Genomic DNA, 19,338 nt, shown 5'->3' with positions numbered 1-19,338 from the left:
ACTCTGCTTCACTGCTATTGTGTAAAGGCCATGGGATATCCTACTTTTAATTACACATGTAGGTTAATAAACATGGTATACAGCTATCCCATAATACTGTTTAAATAAATTGATGTAGGGCCTTTAACATGCAATTGCAGCAAATGTATACCCTTTATTTGAGACTTATGTAGCTGCTCAGTCTGTGATCATTTCTGTGGTAGGCCTATGTGTGAAACATGGCTGTGAATAGGCCGTTACCAGGGCATCATACTTCTGTCTCTGAGTGACGGCTGGTTTATGGGAGTCTGCCTGGTCTTGCCTCTCTGGCATCTGGATCCCCTGGTAACTGTTCCTTAGCAACAAACCCAATAGCAACTGCATCAGCCACCGTTGTCAGCTAGAGGAGGATGAGGAGAGAGGAAGAAGGGTGGTATTATGATTATGGAAACATGTAGCATTTTCCCTATACACTTGTTTGAAACCAATGGGATTGATTGGCTTTATCATTTAGAATTTCACGTGTTCCAGTGTAAATGGAAACAACTAAGCAGTTTTGACTGAAATTGTACTTTTCAGGGACTGTTTATCAGGGACTGTTTATCAGGGACTGTTTACCCCTGTATCAGCTGTGTGTCAGCTAGGAGGTGAACAAAGTGGCACACACTGTTCCCAATGTATCGTGTATAGGGTGCCATCTCCATGGAGACAGCTGGGCTGGTTCATTCACAGTGCAGCGCTGTAGGGAGAATATGACCTAGAAATTGATGTTAGACCTACACTTAATTATATGCGTTTTGCAGGGGTATATTTTGGAAGAGTTCTGCTCGCAAAGTATGCTGCATATTCCAATATGTATTAAAGATTTTCTCTCGTTAGTAGCAACGGGGGCTACGTGTTATTGGTCCGCTGGTGGTGGCACTGTTGTGTCTAGAGCTGGTTCTCTCGCACGTCAATCAAGCGGTAGGGGGCAGCTCCATAATGCGGATACAGGACGAGGGTATGGAACAGTTGGACAAACGTGAACTGTGCGCTTTATAGATAAAAACTTGCACATGTAGACACCTGGCGTGCGCGTCTACTATGCGTCCACGTTCAAGATGCAATGGAATTGATAAACGCGCTTTTCTTTTAAATTGTAGTAGCCATGTAAACTAGCGGGTGAGAATGTTGAGAACAGTGCTGCAGACTCAAATTAGATTAGTTTATTGGATTGGCTGCAACAGATTATAGAGCTCCTGTTTCGAAGACGCAGTATACGAGAAAGAAGCGTATTGTCTAATAATTGTACCCCTGTGGACGTCGACAAAAATAAGGTAAGAGTCTTCGTTATTGAGAAATAAGAATGTATGGGTCTGAAGCTTGCTGTATGATTATGATGGCATGTTGTGTCAACAGAAGATTAAGAAGGAACACGCTCCGTGGAAATTGGCAGATCTGCTAAACCAGTTGTGTAACACATTCTCAGAATTTAATTAGCATAAATCAAATACCAAAATGGGATGTGATATGACGTGTGTAAAGTGCCATGGCTGATCTAATGTCTCTGGTGAACAAAAGCTGATAAACATGCTGGCATTCGCTGTGTATTTGTCGCATCAGACGCTCGTTCAGTTCCCCATTCAGACCGGCAGTGCGCAGTCTGCGCACGCTCGGTTGTTTTCCATTTTATGGAATGGAGTCCTAGAACATTGAATAGTAGTAAAGACATTCATTGTTCTTTGCACACCCCTATTGCATGGTATTTACTGAGATGATATTGTACATTCCTGGTTGAGGTTTTCAAAATAAGCTTGGATGCTAAATATTTAATGTAATTTTTTATAATAATTATATAACTAGATAATGAATACATAGTCATGAAAATAATGTTCCAGGCTACCTTTAGGGTGTCTTTTGTGTTTAATGTCACACCAACTGTGTTTGATTGGTTTTATGACCTACATTTTTTGATGATTTGTTTTCAAGACAAAGCTCCTATCCTATAGATTATTTTGAAGATGTCAACCAGCGATAGGTCAAGTGAAGTGTTGCTTTGTTTTGATTGGACCCTCCAGCTGACACCAGTCCATTGGAGGACAAGGAACAAATTCTCAGCAGCATTTATAAATTAGTGTGTTTTTAGTACCAAATAGACTTCTCTCTTGGTTGGTCAACTTGGCCTCGCCTCTGGTTTAGTACAGAACCTATTGCTTACGATATACATGAATTTACAGCCTGAACACCAGATTTTAGCATCTTATTTAATACTAGTCTATTGTACCAAACTACAAGGTGTGGTTAAGAAAGTGGTCAGAAAATGGGACAATGATACCAGTGAGACCTTACAGGGCTGCTTTGACTCTGCCGGCGGGCTGCTTTGACTCTGCAGGCAGGAGTGTGTTCACAGAGGGAGCGAGCCTTGAGGAGGCCACTGAAGCTATCACTGACTGTATTCATTTCTGTGAGGAGATGATTGTTCCTTCCAAAACTGTACATTTATTTTCTAACAACAAACCCTGGATCACAAAGGACCTGAAAACAACTTTAAATGAAAAGAATATAGCATTTACCACTGGCAACAAGGTTGAGGGTAAACTAATTCAATCCAAATTAAAAATGCAGATGAAACAGGCTATAAGAGTGTACAAGGAGAAGAAGGAAAGGCTCTTTCAGGATTGTAAAGATGCTTCGAGGGGTGTGAAAACACTGGCAGCCCTTAATAACACCCAAACTGTCCCCTTCTCCCCCCCCCCCAGAAAAGACTGTGTTGACCTGCAGAGAATCTTAAGTTTTTATTGTAGATTTGACCAACATGACTTTGCAATTGAAAGGGAAAAGCTGATCTCTGACCTATCTAACATGTCTCACACTGTTACACAATTGTCCAGCTGCAACCAAAAGATGGTGAAGCTATGTTTAAAAGGACAAAACAAAGAAAAGCACCTGGGCCAGACAACATCAGCGTTCACCTACTTAATGTGTAACTCTGTGTTGTTGTTTTTGTCGCGCTGCTTTGCGTTATCTTGGCCAGGTGGCAGTTGTAAATGAGAACTTGTTCTCAACTGGCCTACCTGGTTAATTAAAGGTGAAATAAAATAAAGAATGTGTGCCATAAGCAACTGGCAGGTGTTTTCTGTGAGCTCTTTAACCGGTCTCTGGCAGAACATTCCATCCCAATAATATGGAAATTGTCCACCATAAGCCCAGTACCTAAAAAGAGCAACCCTTCCTGCAACAATGACTACTGCCCTGTAGCTTTAACCTTTTAGTGGTGAAGAGCGTTGAAAGGCTGGTTCTTCCCTGGCTACTAAAGGAAGTATGCTCCTACACAGGCATGCTTCTGTTCTAGATGCATGGTATTTCTGTACAATAAAAGTGGCATCCTTGATAACAAGATGTTGATAGATCCAACTTCTGAGTATACGTTCACGTGCCAGTCAGAACTAGGAAACTCTGAAATTTGCCACTTGCTAACTGGTTGAACGCGGCCTGTCTATAACTACAACCATTTAGCAAGTCGGAAATTTCTAAGTTCCAAATAGCACGTGAACGCGACAGCATCCTCAGAAGTTGGATCTATCAACACCTTGATATCAAGAATGCCAACGTTGCTGTACAGAAATACAATGCATCTTACAGAACAGAAGGAAAGCCTGAAGTCACACCTCTTAGAAGAAGAGGGATTGTTGTTCATGTTTGTTGACCCTTAGCAGGCCTGAGACTGTCAACACTCTGAGGCCATAGTGACATCTAATCCATCTGATGATGTATGGGCTTTCGTGGGCACCAATCCCTACACAGGGATGACTACCCTTTGGTCTGTGCTTATGTAACACTGTCTTAACAACGCCATTGGCAGGAATGCTGTGTGTCGCTACTGCTAACCTTGCAGATATTACTGGCCAATTTGTAGGGGTGACAACATTAGCATATCACTCATAGACCAAACTGCGATTTTGACCCAATTCCTGACTCGGAAGGAAATTGCCTGGAGTTACCAAAAAGTGTTCGCTCTTGTTCCTCAGTGGGTAGACAGTGGGATGATTTGAATGTGTACGATAAGAATGTGTGATTTTTGCTATTTGTGGGCAGTTTCATGCATGTTATGCTGGGTACATCATCAATAACAGCATTATTGGCCAAGACAGTGGGTGGCAATTTCTCTGAACACTCATTGCTGTAAGTGTATAATTCAGATAAGACCACATGAATGATGTCAACATCAGCAAAATGAATTAAATCGGGAACAGATCCACAGCGTAGGAGTAGGAGTGATTTCAAAACAAAATCTGTGCCAAGCCACAAAACAGCCCACGGTTGCAGTTTGTGGGATTAATGTAAGAGGTCCCACTCAGTGATTTTTGTCATTCAGAGTTTTGTGACGAGACATATCTGAGGGGGTTTCAGGCGCCACTGGAATTCTGAATAATATTAAAGCCATAGTTTCTCTATCCCCACTTATTATGAACTCTGAGGGAGACTGAGGGAGACTGCTAGGAAAAGGAGGTGGTCTTTTAGGCAGGAGGACGCTATGTTAATCTACAGTGCCTTCAGAAAGTATTCACACCCCTTTGACTTATTGGGGGAAAAATGTGTTACAGTCTTTTTTGATGATGATTTGAAAATGGATTAAATTGAAACAAAAAACTAATCACTGGCCTATACACAATACTTCAGGATGTCAAAGTGGAAGGATGTTTTTTGAAATTTTAACAAATTAATTCAAAGTAAAAGCTGAAATGTCTTGAGTCAATATGTATTCAACCCCTTTGTTATGGCAAGAATAAATGCGTTCAGGAGTAAAAATGTGCTTAACAAGTCACATAAAAATTATTTATTTCACCTTTATTTAACCAGGTAGGCAAGTTGAGAACAAGTTCTCATTTGCAATTGCGACCTGGCCAAGATAAAGCAAAGCAGTTAGACACATACAACAACACAGAGTTACACATGGAGTAAACAAACATATAATACAATAATAAGTTGCATGGATTCACTTTGTGTGCAATAATAGTGTTTAACATGATTTTTGAATGACTACCTCCTCTCTGTACCCCACACATAAAATTATCTGTAAGGTCCCTCAGTCGACCAGTGAATTTCAAATACAGTTTCAACCACAAAGACCAGGGAGGTTTTCCAATGCCTCGCAAAGAAGGGCACCTATTGGTAGATGGGTAAAATAAAAAAAGCAGACATTGAATATCTCTTTGAGCATGGTGAAGTTATTATTTACACTTTGGACGGTGTATCAATACACCCAGTCACTACAAAAATACAGGCATCCTTCCTAACTCAGTTGCCGGAGAGGGAGAAAACCGCGCAGTGATTTCACCATGAGGCCAATGGTGACTTTAAAACAGTTTAATGGTTGTGGTTATCAGGATAAGGTAAGACCCAGATGCAGACCGTGTCGAAGTAACAATGTTTATTACAGCAACAGAGGCAAAGGTACAGGACGGCAGTCAGGGTCAGGCAGAGTGGTCGGCGGGTGGGTTCAGCATCAGGACAGGCAGGGGTCAAAAACCAGGAGGGAGAGAAAAAGAGAGGCTGGGAAAAGACAGGAGCTGACAGGACAAACGCTGATAATCTTGACAAACAAGATGAACTGGCAACAGACAAACAGAAAACACAGGTATAAGTACACAGGTGATAAAGGGGAAGATGGGCGACACCAGTAGGGGAGTGGAGACGAGCACAAAGACAGGTGAAATAGATCAGGGCGTGACAGTGGTAGGATAAAAAAAATTGGCAAAGCAATTAGCCTTTTGTCCTGAATACAAAGTGTTATGTTTGGGGCAAATCCAATACAACACATTACTGAGTACCACTCTCCATATTTTCAAGCATTGTGGTGGCTGCATCATGTTATGGGTGTGCTTGTAATTGGTAAGGACTGAGTAGTTTTTATAATCCATTTTGAATTCAGGCTGTAACACAACAAAATGTGGAATAAGTCAAGGGGTATGAATACTTTCTGAAGGCACTGTATATTCTACCTCAAATGAGACCTGACATGACTACTTATTAACAGTAAGGTGTATGGTCTGTGTTAGATATATAATAAGCTATTATATATGTACTCGTATATAATAACTTATTACGTCTTAAACACAGTACAGGTGTTTACGTTCTGGCCTTTCCGAAAATACACTGAGAGAAAACAGAGGGCAACACCACAGTAGTCAAGGCCAGGGACCCGTTTGCTAGCAAAGCAAACCTTGTCCCGGATTTAGGATGTTCAAACCTGATGTGTCAGACATCAAGGCCTACAGATATCACAAAACACACAGCACTGTGTGGGAAGAGGAAGTAAGCCAAAGGGGAGAGGAGAGGAATGATATGCGAAATGTTTTACTATAATCCTCCTTATCCAACCACAGTAGGGCTGAGGTCGAACAGTCTGTATTTGCACAAAGAGCATACCCACTGGGCATAGACATCTAGTTTTGATTCATATTTGGTTGAGTTGTCAACTAACGTGAATTCAACTTGAAATCAACAAATCATTTCACCATGTCATTGGATTTAGGTTAGAAGTTGGGTGAAAATAAACGATACGTACGTGACGTGCATGTGTGAATGCATGTCATTTTCACTTCATTCAGAGTAGTCCCACTCCCCCAAAAACTTTTTCCATAATCCGATTCTAACAGCCCGAAAATGATTCTGGAAGACACCGAGTGTACCCATTGTCACACTGTAGCCGGCTTTAACTCAGCCATGGGCTATTCCTGTCCTTTTCTATGAATACCCATAAGGCCCTGCTAGAGGAAGAAGCTTCATATAAGAGCCTATAATAAGCCACGTCTGAAGGAAGATTGACAAGCTTTAAGGCACCTTTGTTACTACAACTCCACAGCCAGGGGGCGCTACAGCTACATCCCTGTTGATAGCCCCTTGTGTAGTGATAGGCAACAGAAGGCTACCACACTAACTTGTTTTGCTAGCTTTAAGGCACATAAATGCATATAAATCAGACACAGATATTTGTTTTTTAACGTTTAACGTTTAACGTTGTTTTTAACGTACGTAGTCACTCTTCCATCGCTGAGAGATTGTGTGTTCATTATTCTGTGGTACTTAAACTAACCTTGCCTCTGAAGGCTTTAGAATAGGGATTATCCTACTAGCGTGTGTTTGTGTGTGCATGCTGTGAGTGGGTTTGTGAGCGTGTGTGTGTGTGTGTGTGTGTGTGTGTGTGTGTGTGTGTGTGTGTGTGTGTGTGTGTGTGTGTGTGTGTGTGTGTGTGTGTGTGTGTGTGTGTGTAGTAAAACAGCAGACATTATTACTACCCTCATGAGTCATATGCAATAGATGTTTATGTGTGTTTTGTCTGTGTGTGTGTCTGTGCATGCGTGTGTCGGTGTGTGTTTCCCTCCAAGGGCAGCCATGTTGACCACGTTAATGGACGGCCTCCTCTGCTGCCTGACAGGGAAGTCGGCCAACGTCGTGGTTCCCATAGAAACCTCGGAACCCGCCGACGGCTACGAGTTCGTGGAGGTCAAACCGGGTCGTGTCTTGAGGGTCCGACACATCATCCCGGAGCGGGAGGTGGTGGACGAGCCCAGGGGGCCGGGGGGAAGGGTCCACCGTAAGAGGAAGATCACAGTGTACCGTAATGGGCAGCTACTGATAGAGGACCTGGGCGACGCGGCGAGACAGGAGCTGTTACATGCTCAGAACGGAGACGCACAACCCAACTGTACCGTGGAGGTGGAGCTCGCAGACCCATCGTCCAATCCAACTCCCACCGCTGACCCTAAAGCGGACAAGACAGGGTCAGTGGTTGGAACAGGGGGAGCGGCGACATCTCCAGCCCCGACCCTCGGATCAGCCCCAGATCTGACCCAGCAGCCCCGGAAGCGCCGGCGGAAGCCCAAACGCACAGTGGTGATTGACAGCGAGAGGACGATCACGTCATGTAAGGGGACACACGCAGACGTGGCAGTGTTCTTCGTGCACGGCGTGGGCGGTTCCCTCGACATCTGGGGCAGCCAGCTGGACTTCTTCTCCCGTCTGGGCTATGAGGTCATCGCGCCTGACCTGGCGGGTCACGGGGCGAGCTCGGCACCTCAGATCGCGGCAGCGTACACGTTCTACGCCCTGGCTGAGGACATGAGGGCCATCTTTAAGAGATACGCACGGAAGAGGAACATCCTCATTGGACACTCCTATGGGTGAGAAGACTGAAGTGTGTTAGCTACAGACACTACATAAGGAACACTACATAATGAATGCCAGATAATGAACACTACATAATGAACACTACATAATGAATGCCAGATAATGAACACTACAAAATGAACACTACATAATGAATGCCACATAATGAACGCCACATAATGAACACGACATAATGTACGCCAGATAATGAACACTACATAATGAGCACTACATAATGAATGCCACATAATGAACGCCACATAATGAACACGACATAATGAATGCCAGATAATGAACACTACATAATGAACACTACATAATGAATGCCAGATAATGAACACTACAAAATGAACACTACATAATGAATGCCACATAATGAACGCCACATAATGAACACGACATAATGTACGCCAGATAATGAACACTACATAATGAGCACTACATAATGAATGCCAGATAATGAACACTACATAAGGAACGCTACATAATGAACGCCAGATAAGGAACACTACATAATGAGCACTACATAATGAATGCCAGATAATGAACACTACATAATGAACGCTACATAATGAACGCCAGATAATGAACGCCAGATAATGAACGCCAGATAATGAATGCCAGATAAGGAACACTACATAATGAGCACTACATAATGAATGCCAGATAATGAACACTACATAAGGAACGCTACATAATGAACGCCAGATAATGAACGCCAGATAATGAACGCCAGATAATGAACGCCACATAAGGAACGCCACATAAGGAACGCCAGATAAGGAACGCCAGATAAGGAACGCCACATAATGAACGCCACATAAGGAACACGACATAATGAATGCCAGATAATGAACGCCAGATAATGAACGCCAGATAATGAATGCCAGATAAGGAACACTACATAATGAGCACTACATAATGAACGCCACATAAGGAACGCCGGATAATGAACGCCAGATAATGAACGCCAGATAATGAACGCCACATAATGAACGCCACGTAAGGAACGCCACATAAGGAACGCCACATAAGGAACGCCACATAAGGAACGCCAGATAATGAACGCCACATAATGAACGCCACATAATGAACGCCACATAATGAACGCCAGATAAGGAACGCCAGATAAGGAACGCCACATAATGAACGCCACATAATGAACGCCACATAAGGAACGCCACATAAGGAACGCCACATAAGGAACACGACATAATGAATGCCAGATAATGAACACTACATAAGGAACGCTACATAATGAACGCCAGATAAGGAACGCCAGATAATGAATGCCAGATAAGGAACACTACATAATGAGCACTACATAATGAACGCCACATAAGGAACGCCGGATAATGAACGCCAGATAATGAACGCCAGATAATGAACGCCACATAATGAACGCCACGTAATGAACGCCACGTAATGAACGCCACGTAAGGAACGCCACATAAGGAACGCCAGATAATGAACACTACATAAGGAACGCCAGATAATGAACGCCAGATAAGGAACGCTACATAAGGAACACTACATAATGAACACTACATAATGAATGCCAGATAATGAATTCCAGATAATGAACACTACATAAGGAATGCTACATAATGAACGCCACATAATGAACGCCACATAATGAACGCCACATAAGGAACACTACATAATGAATGCCAGATAATGAACACTACATAAGGAACGCCACATAAGGAACACTACATAATGGACCTCTGTCTTTTGATCTCCCAGGCTGATATCTGATTACTCTTTCTCGCTCTCTCTCTCTCTTTCTCTCTGTCTCTGTCTCTGTCTCTGTCTGTAGTGTGTCGTTCTGTACGTTCCTGGCCCATGAGTACCCAGACCAGGTCCACAAGGTTGTGATGATAAACGGAGGAGGTCCCACAGCGCTGGAGCCCAGCCTCTGTTCCATCTTCAACTTGCCCACCTGTGTGCTGCACTGCCTGTCCCCCTGCCTGGCCTGGAGCTTCCTCAAGTAACAAACAGTGTGTTTGTGTGTGTGTGTGCGTGTGCGTGTGTGTGCCCCTTCCCTCCCAGCCATTCATATTCCATTCACCCAGCTCAATGATACTTTTTGCCATATACACATCATGAGGTTGCTTTAACCTAGCCTACAAATGAAAGTTTATAACGTAGGTGCACAGGTCGAGAGACAAATTGTAGCAATTAAAGGTGACAGACAGTGACGCATTCAATACCACCTTGCACACTTTTGCCTTCATCTAGCTGATCTGGGGTGTAATCTTTAGTCCAAACAGTTGCAAAACGATTTGCAAATAAAATGATTCAGTTAGGTCCCTCCCCATTTCATTCCTTTGAAGATTTTTTTTGCTACAGAATCTGCGGAATGGCCTCCCCAGTGGCGCAGTGGTCTAAGGCACTGCATCACAGTGCTAGCTGTGCCACTAGAGATCCTGGTTCGAGTCCAGGCTCTGTCGCACCGGGATACCCATGGGGCAGCGCACAATTGGCCCAGCGTCGTCTGGGTTAGGGGAGGGTTTGGCCGGCAGGGATGGTCTTGTCCCATCGCGCACTAGCGACTTCTGTGGCAGGCCGGGCGCAGTGCCGTATGGGAGTTGCAGTGATGGGACAAGACTGTAATTACCAATTGGATACCATGAAAAAGGGGTAAAAAAAAATAAATAATGAATCTGCGGAATGAATACACCCCTGATCACACACAGTCCACGTTCATAGCAACCACATACAGCATAATCACATCCACACGCTCACCTTTTCCCTTCGCTTGTGGACTTCAGTACACAATATAACAATTGTCTGTGATCAGGCGCAAAAACCTCTCCATCCAAACCGTCATACCATATCCACTACTAGTTGGAGATCAATATTCAGGTGGTTTCTACCTACTAGTTGTAGATCAATATTCAGGTGGTTTATGTCTACTAGTTGGAGATCAATATTCAGGTGGTTTATGACTACTAGTTGGAGATCAATATTCAGGTGGTTTATGACTACTAGTTGGAGATCAATATTCAGGTGGTTTATGTCTACTAGTTGGAGATCAATATTCAGGTGGTTTATGTCTACTAGTTGGAGATCAATATTCAGGTGGTTTATGTCTACTAGTTGTAGATCAATATTCAGGTGGTTTATGACTACTAGTTGGAGATCAATATTCAGGTGGTTTATGTCTACTAGTTGGAGATCAATATTCAGGTGGTTTATGTCTACTAGTTGGAGATCAATATTCAGGTGGTTTATGTCTACTAGTTGGAGATCAATATTCAGGTGGTTTATGTCTACTAGTTGGAGATCAATATTCAGGTGGTTTATGTCTACTAGTTGGAGATCAATATTCAGGTGGTTTATGTCTACTAGTTGGAGATCAATATTCAGGTGGTTTATGTCTACTAGTTGGAGATCAATATTCAGGTGGTTTATGACTACTAGTTGTAGATCAATATTCAGGTGGTTTATGACTACTAGTTGGAGATCGTTTGCCATCATCTTGTGATCAAAATGTGATGTGTTTATGAGTTGTGAGCCCCCCCTACCATCTCTTCCTAGCATTTGCACAATACTAAAATGTCAAAAATGCTTATTTGTATGACTGATTCAAAACTGTTCATGAACAGCTGCAAAAATACATAGCCTCATATAATTCATTTTCAACGACACAAGTAGGCATATCATATTTCAATATGTGATTATACTGGCAAAATTGGGAAGAAGTGGATTACCAGTAGTGTTCTTGTAGGCCATTATTAAGGATGGCGATTCCACTGATCAGACTAAATCAAGTAAATTATTAAGGATGGCGATTCCCCTGATCAGACTAAATAAAGTAAATTATTAAGGATGGGAATTACACTGATCAGACTAAATAAAGTAAATAGATAATAAAATCTTCTTTAGACAAGATGACATAAATCTGCCCCTAAACCAAATGTTTTAAATATTTATTGCCCCCCCCCCCCCCCCTAGAATTAAACACTTTTGGGTTCACAACCTGTTTGGAAAAATCATTTTCATAGTTACACATCAGGTAACCCGACCAAACCTCCATGCTAAAACATACTGTAGGTCTGTCTGCTGCCTTTTCGTTGTCACAGTCTAAATGCCAATCACCAAACGAGGAGACCAATGCAAGAGATGATGAAATCCACTTTAGTACATGCTGTCAAAGGGCTGCATTCTGCAATAGGGACGGGACTAGCAGCAACCTCATTTTGTTGATAACATTGTACATAAAACAGCTCTACCATGCTGCTCTTTTTACAGTTGTATAAACTCAGCGGAGAACATTCTCTCTCCTTTCAGCATTTTAAAGGAGTGTTTTTTTTATTTATTTAAATGAGCATCCAATCCACTTGATTCCTTACATAACTAGACCTATCATATGCTTCAATGTGCTGCGGTTCACAGTGCTGTGACAAGACAGGACAATGAAAGCAGTTCCACTCGTGATGTTACATTGCAGGCTCAGGCGCTCCGATTTCAAAACAACTTGGAGTCAGCACAGTTAAAAAGTTAACGCACTGACTTATAAGAAAAATGAAAGCAGCACTTTTCTATGCAGGAGATAAACTATATATACAAAAGTATTTGGACACATCTTCAAATTAGTGGATTCAGCTATTTCAGCCACACCCGTTGCTGACAGGTGTATAAAAATCGAGCACACAGCCATGCATTCTCCATAGACAAACGTTGGCAGTAGAATGGCCTTACTGAAGTGCTCACATTTCTGCCCTGCTAGAGCTGCCGCAATCTACTGTAAGTGCTGTTATTGTGTAGTGGAAACCTCTAGGATCAACAACGGCTCAGCTGCGAAGTGGTAGGCCACACAAAATCACAGAACGGGGCCGTGTAAAAAAATGATCTGTCCTTGGTTGCAACACTCACTACCGAGTTCTAAACTGCCTCTGGAAGCAATGTCAGCACAAGAACTGTTTCCATGGCGCCGAACAGCCGCACTCAACCCTAAGATCACCATGCGCAATCTAGCGTTGGCTGGAATTGTGTAAAGATCGCAGCCATTGGACTCTGAAACAGTGGAAACGCGTTCTCTGGATTGATAAATCACGCTTCACCATCTGGTAGTCCGACAGATGATTCTGGGTTTGGCGGATGCCATGAGAACACTACCTGCCCGAATGCATAGTGGCAACTGTAAAATTTAGTGGAGGAGGAATAATGATTTGGGGCTATTTTTCATGGTTCGGGCTAGGCCCCCTTAGTTCGCTACAGCATACAATGACATTCTAGACAATTCTGTGCTTCCAACTTTGTGGCACCAGTTTGGGGAAGGCCCTTTCCAGTTTCAGCTTGACAATGCCTCCGTGCACAAGGCGAGGTCTGTACAGAAATAGTTTGTTGAGATTGTCGTGGAAGAACTTGACTGGCCTGCACAGAGCCCTGACCTCAACCCCATCGAACACCTTTGGGATCAATTGGAACGTCGACTTCGAGTCAGGCCTAATCGCCCAAAATCGGTGCCTGACCTCACTAATGCTCTTATGGCTGAATGGAAGCAAGTCTCATCAGCAATATTCCAACAGCTAGTGGAGGCTGTTGAAGCAGCAAAGGGGGGACCAACTCCATATTAATGCCCATGATTATGTAATGACATGTTTGACAAGCAGGTGTCCATATACTTTTGGTCATGTAGTGTATATAAGAGGTGTAGCATGTGAAGAGGGTCAAATGCGTGAGAGTTGGCAGCTCTGGCTAACCGCTACATTGTTGTCACCATGTTAACGTTATAGTTAATTCGGGATCGGTGTCCCTTCCACGGGATGGTTGAGCTAACATTGGCTAATGCGATTAGCATGAGGTTGTAAGTAACAAGAACATTTCCCAGGACATAGACATATCAGATATTGGCAGAAAGCTTAAATTCTTGTTAATCTAACTGCTCTGTCCAATTTACAGTAGCTATTACAGTGAAATAATACCATGCTATTGTTTGAGGAGAGTGCACAGTTTTGAATATGAAAAGTTATTAATAAACAAATTAGGCACATTTGGGCAGTCTTGATACAACATTTTGAACAGAAATGAAATGGTTCATTGGATCAGTCTAAAATTTGCACATGCACTGCTGCCATCTAGTGGCCAAAATTGCAGCTGGGCTGGAATAATACATTATGGCCTTTCCCTTGCATTTCAAAAATGATGGTACAAAAAAAAAGTTGTATATTATCTTTTACCTGATCTATTGTGTTATATTCTCCTACATTCCTTTCACATTTCCACAAACTTCAAAGTGTTTCCTTTCAAATGGTACCAATAATATGCATATCCTTGCTTCAGGGCCTGAGTTACAGGCAGTTAGATTTGGGTATGTCATTTTAGGCGAAAACTAGACCTGATGCATTAGTAAACCCACAATCCAATCCATGTGTACAATCACGCAGTACAGTGTACAGCAAGCACTTACCCCGGTGGCAATACTTTTCTAAAACGGAAAGCTTACCTTGACTTGCAGTGTTGGATAGCCTTAGCCAGCTAGCTAACATAAATAGCATTCCACTCTGTTTGAGTCAGGTTGTTGAGTAGGCTAAATTAGCTGCATTAGCTAGCTTGTATTTGTATTTTTTCTTCTTCTGAGTTTACCTTTCACTTCCCTTTTGCCCTTTTGGTGGATCCCCTGTAAACAGTTCCCCTCTCCACTTGTTTTTACCCCCTTTTGAGTTTTTCCAGAAGTCAACTATAGATTTGAATTTTTGCATTTTCTGAACTGTTTACAGGGGATCCACCAAAAGGGCAAAAGGGAAGTGAAAGGTAAACTCAGAAGAAGAAAAAATACAAAAACATCTCTCTCTCTCTCTCTCTCAAAATGTATTTGTTCAAAACTGTTCAACTATTGTCTTTCGAAGTGCTAGCTAGCTGTAGCTTATACTTTCAGTACCAAATCATTCTCTGATCCTTTGATTGGATGGACAACATGTCAGTTCATACTGCACAAGCTCTGATAGGTTGGAGGATGAACGTTGTCATAATTACTGTGTAAGTCTATGGATAGGGGTGAGAACCATGGTTTTGTATTGAAGTCAATGTAGAGGAGAAACTAGCTGTCCTCCAGCTACACCATGGTGCTACCCTACAGAGTGCTGTTGAGGCTACTGTAGACCATTGCAAAACAGTGTGTTTTAATCAGTTATTTGTTGACATATATTTTGTAAAGTTTTATCTGAAAAGGATAACTTTTTTAAATGACATTTACCAAGTAGGATGGTCCTCCCCATCCTCCTCTGAGGAGCCTCCTCTGCTCCCAGGCCTACTTCAATACAGTCAAACTTCTGTACAAAAAGCTTTCAGTCTACTGTATGTTGTTCAAGTATGATTTCTTATGCTCCTCTCCTCTGCGTCAGGGCTGGGTTTGCCCGTCAGGGTGCGAAGGAGAAGCAGCTGTTGAAAGACAACAATGCTTTCAACGTGTCCTCCTTCGTGCTGCGTGCCATGATGAGTGGTCAGTACTGGCCAGAGGGCGACGAGGTTTATCATGCAGAGATCCCAGTGCCCATCCTGCTGGTGCACGGCATGTACGACAAGTTTGTTCCCATAGAGGAAGATCAACGCATGGCGGAGGTGAGTGGGAAACCTTAACGCCAACTCTAACCCTACCTTTAAACCTAACTCTGAGCCTAGCTTTAAACCTAACTTTAAACCTAACTCTAAGCCTAGCTTTAAAACATAAAACCTGAACCTAATCTAACCTCCCTGCCTCCGCTCAGATCCTGTTACTGGCCTTCCTGAAGATAATCAACGAAGGCAGTCACATGGTGATGATGGAGTGTCCCGAGAGTGTCAACACCCTCCTGCACGAGTTCTTCCTCTGGGAGCCTGACTCCCCGCCCAAATCTAAACCCCGCCCCGAAAACGCCACCAAGAGACCTGAAACTGCCAAGATCCCCACTGCATCCAACGGAGGAGCAACACCAGAAAGCAAAGCCAAGACCAAGTAACCCAGAGGGGGATGGATGTGTGGTATTGACTCCAGTCAAAGCGGACACAGACAGTGGTGTGTACTGCCGACCATTGCTGGTTGTGCTAGGCTATGTCTCCTAAGGTGCAGGGAGCTGGTTTGAACTGATCTGGGCTGGTTTAAACTGGTCTGAGCAGGTTTGAGGTGGGATTTGAGGAGGTAGAACACCGCACACAGGGTCAGACAGGCCCATTTTTGGTCTAGGTCTGAGCCACAACAGACAGGAAGGACAGGAGGGCTGGCAGGTATGGACGGACAGAGTGACGTATATGAGGACAACAGGGGGAGGTCTATTGTATTGTTCCTGGTCCTGTTCTGATTAACTGGTCCCTGGCTGGGACTGGAGACAGGTGGGAGAGAACATTTTTTTGAAGCTCTGAAGAGGTGCTGAGTTGGAGAGGATGGTCATGGTGAATCTGGTAATGGTATTGGTTTTGTGTGTTGCTGCTTTGTGGTACCAGGACACAGGTCTAGACTCAGTCCCCTGTGATGGCTTGTCAGTTGCCCAACCACGTGGAAATGTCAGAGCATGGGTAGATCAGAGAGGGAAAAATACTTTATTCGATGGGATCAACTGACACAGGAAAAGAACTAGCCAAGAAGACTGCTTGTTAGGCCCAGATTCAGTCAGTTCCAGCCTTAACCGGCGATAACTGACAATTGCTCCATAGCTGTTTCATTGTTTTTGTTTAGGCGATATCAGAGGTGTCTGCGTTGGAACTGTCAAATCTGTGAGCAGCTGCTCTTGTCGTCATTGTCACAAAACCAAACCCGTTCTTAAATCCCCCTGCATTAGGAGGTTCAGAAGTAATAAAAACAATGAGGATTTCTATCAGCCTTAGAGGTGTAGATTACAGCACATTCCAGTGTTCCAACTTGTAACAAGGCTGCATGGGGTTATTACTAATCCAACTCGGCACATCCAATGGCAATGTCCGCGATAGGTATAACGCCAGGAGCCGCTTGCTGATTCGACAGCTCCAACGCAGTTACACCTCCGACAGGCAGAACTGATCTGAATCTAGCCCTTATACTACTCACGCCAACGGGTATCCAATGGTTGTGACGAGCAAGACAGAAACCCCAGAACTAACTTCTGTTTCCTTACAGTACTTTTGCACATGGGGGTTAAATATTATGTATGACGATCAATGCTGCTTTTTGAGAACTAGCCTACTACATTATATTTATGCAGCATTCATACAGTATTTAAAAGCACTTCCCTGTCAGAATGATTACAGCAGACAAGCTAACTATGTTATGCTTTATCTAAAGATGCAGAGTAACAACTTTGAGGGACCGGAGAAAGACCAATGTTTGACTGTCCTACAAAGTCTCCTTGTGTATTTTATGGGGAAACAAATATGTTTCCTATTGGCTGCAGGTTACCTAGGAAACACACAGAGGACAGATGTGTGTTTTGGACCCCTTTTAAGAAGGAGAATTGTACTGAATCCTAGCGTTATATTTCTCACCAAAACTATGCTAAATAATTATGATCGTTTGCCTGTTTTCCAGGTAGAAGTGATATAATCTCTGAAAATGATATTGCTACACCAAAAATTGCTTACGGTCTGAGAATTCTTCAGTGCCACATAGCAAGTTCTCTCTGTCGTGTAACTAGCATCCCGTTGTGTCTGATAAGTGTCACAAAGACTGTGTTGAATAACAGTGTATTAAATACTGTATAGAATCAATCCCTAGCACTGATGATCCGCACTACAGCGCTCTAGAAGTTTAAAGGCAATGTTCCCGCATTCATGGTATATGCTGCATATGTCGGTTCAATTGGAAATGACCTTTCAATTTAAGTTGAGCCACAGCACGGATCTTCAGCGCTACGGATTGAATTAACCCCTTACTCTTTAGCTAGGTGTACACCAGTGGAGGCTGCTGAGGGGATGACGGCAAATGGAATGGCATAAAACAAATGGAAGCCATGTGTTTAATACCATTCCACCAATTCCGCTCTATCCATTACCAAGAGCCCGTCCTCCCCAATTAAGGTGCCACCAACCTCCTCTGAATGATGCCCTTCACCTGTATTCCACAGGACAGGCGGTGTCAGGTTGATCTCCCGTCCAATAAGACTGTTACTGAAACTATTTGGTTTAACTCTGGTCTTATCACTACAACAGTCCAGTCACTTCAAAACGATCACTATCCCGTTTCCGTTTGTCGATTCCTGTGATGTAGCCGTGTAAAGCCCTCTGTTACTGTTGGTTATGGAAACGTCAGTAGCAGTGGAGGCTGCTGAGGGGAGGACGGCTTATAATAATGGCTGGAACAGAGCAAATGGAATGGCATCAAACACCTGGAAACCATGGAAACCATGTGTTTGTTGTATTTAATACCGTTCCACTGATTCCGCTCCAGGTATTACCACGAGCCCGTCCTCCCCAATTAAGGTGCCACCAACCTCCTGTGGTCAGTAGGTCACCCACAAACAACAATATGCATTTTGAAAACATAACACTTAACAGGGCCGTGAGTATACTTTTGACACAATATGCAACTTTTACAAGCAAATAATGATGCTTATATAGGTATTGATGCTGAAAAAATGAGTGAATAGGAGTGAATTAATCAAATTGAGAATTGAGTTCTCGCTAGTCAAATGGGTTTAGCTCATGTTCTCAATGGAATATCACTTAGAATTTTAAATATGAATGGTTCTGAATCTGTGTCAACTATCAGTATCACATTTGTGCCCTTCAGCGTCTTAAATGTGTTCGCCTTTGATATTGATTTCAGAAATGAAGTGCTGGAAGAATGTTCAGTTCACCAAAAATAAAACATGAGGAATATTATACCATGCAATAATTTTAAATGTTTTTAAAGCCAGGTGTGTTACAAATATATTTTCTCTGTTAGAATCACATGCAGTTTCAAGCTACAATCGGTACATACCGTGGAAAGCTGACAAGTGGATGCTGTCTACTCATCCAAGGAAGTGTCCTGTACTTGGGCGGCACCTTGTGTCTAGCCGGAGTATTGCAGTTTGAAGAAACACTGGGTTTATCCACCACCCTAATACAGTTACATCACATAGATGTCCACGTTAGGAATCAAAGCTTATACCATTAAATTCACTAGCAAATCTATAGAACGAAGTGGTTTAAATGGCTTAGGCTACCAGGTTTGCGCCAGTTTACATATTTGCTCTGTCAGTTAGCAGATACTGTTGTCCAGCGTGACTTACAACCAACGCTCAGCACGCCGCAGTAAATCTTTTCTTCTGATCA

At 43.0% G+C, this 19,338-nt stretch overlaps 1 protein-coding gene across 1 annotated transcript; it reads left to right on the top strand.

The window, feature by feature from the left end:
• The first annotated feature begins 383 nt into the window (after window positions 1–383).
• abhd8b (abhydrolase domain containing 8b) lies at window positions 384–18,905 on the top strand. Its single transcript, XM_014123573.3, has 5 exons — window positions 384–1,295; window positions 7,347–8,141; window positions 9,947–10,117; window positions 15,480–15,696; window positions 15,843–18,905. Exons 2-5 carry the CDS (start codon window positions 7,354–7,356, stop codon window positions 16,071–16,073), a joined length of 1,407 nt encoding a protein of 468 aa, XP_013979048.1. The 5' UTR covers window positions 384–1,295; window positions 7,347–7,353; the 3' UTR covers window positions 16,074–18,905.
• Window positions 18,906–19,338: the final 433 nt, after the last annotated feature.

Source organism: Salmo salar, chromosome 10 (genome assembly GCF_965601325.2).
Source record: "Salmo salar chromosome 10, fSalSal1, whole genome shotgun sequence".
NCBI classification, from domain to species: domain Eukaryota; kingdom Metazoa; phylum Chordata; class Actinopteri; order Salmoniformes; family Salmonidae; genus Salmo; species Salmo salar.
The sequence above is the reverse complement of the archived record's forward strand: the minus strand, read 5'-3'. Positions and strand labels throughout refer to the sequence as shown.

Bases quoted from the DNA above. Each gene is read 5' to 3' on its own strand.
- abhd8b (XM_014123573.3), top strand. From the start codon at position 7,354: ATGTTGACCACGTTAATGGACGGCCTCCTCTGCTGCCTGACAGGGAAG. The intron at 8,142-9,946 runs GTGAGAAGACTG...CTCTGTCTGTAG, and splicing joins CTCATTGGACACTCCTATGG to TGTGTCGTTCTGTACGTTCC. The intron at 10,118-15,479 runs GTAACAAACAGT...CCTCTGCGTCAG, and splicing joins CTGGCCTGGAGCTTCCTCAA to GGCTGGGTTTGCCCGTCAGG.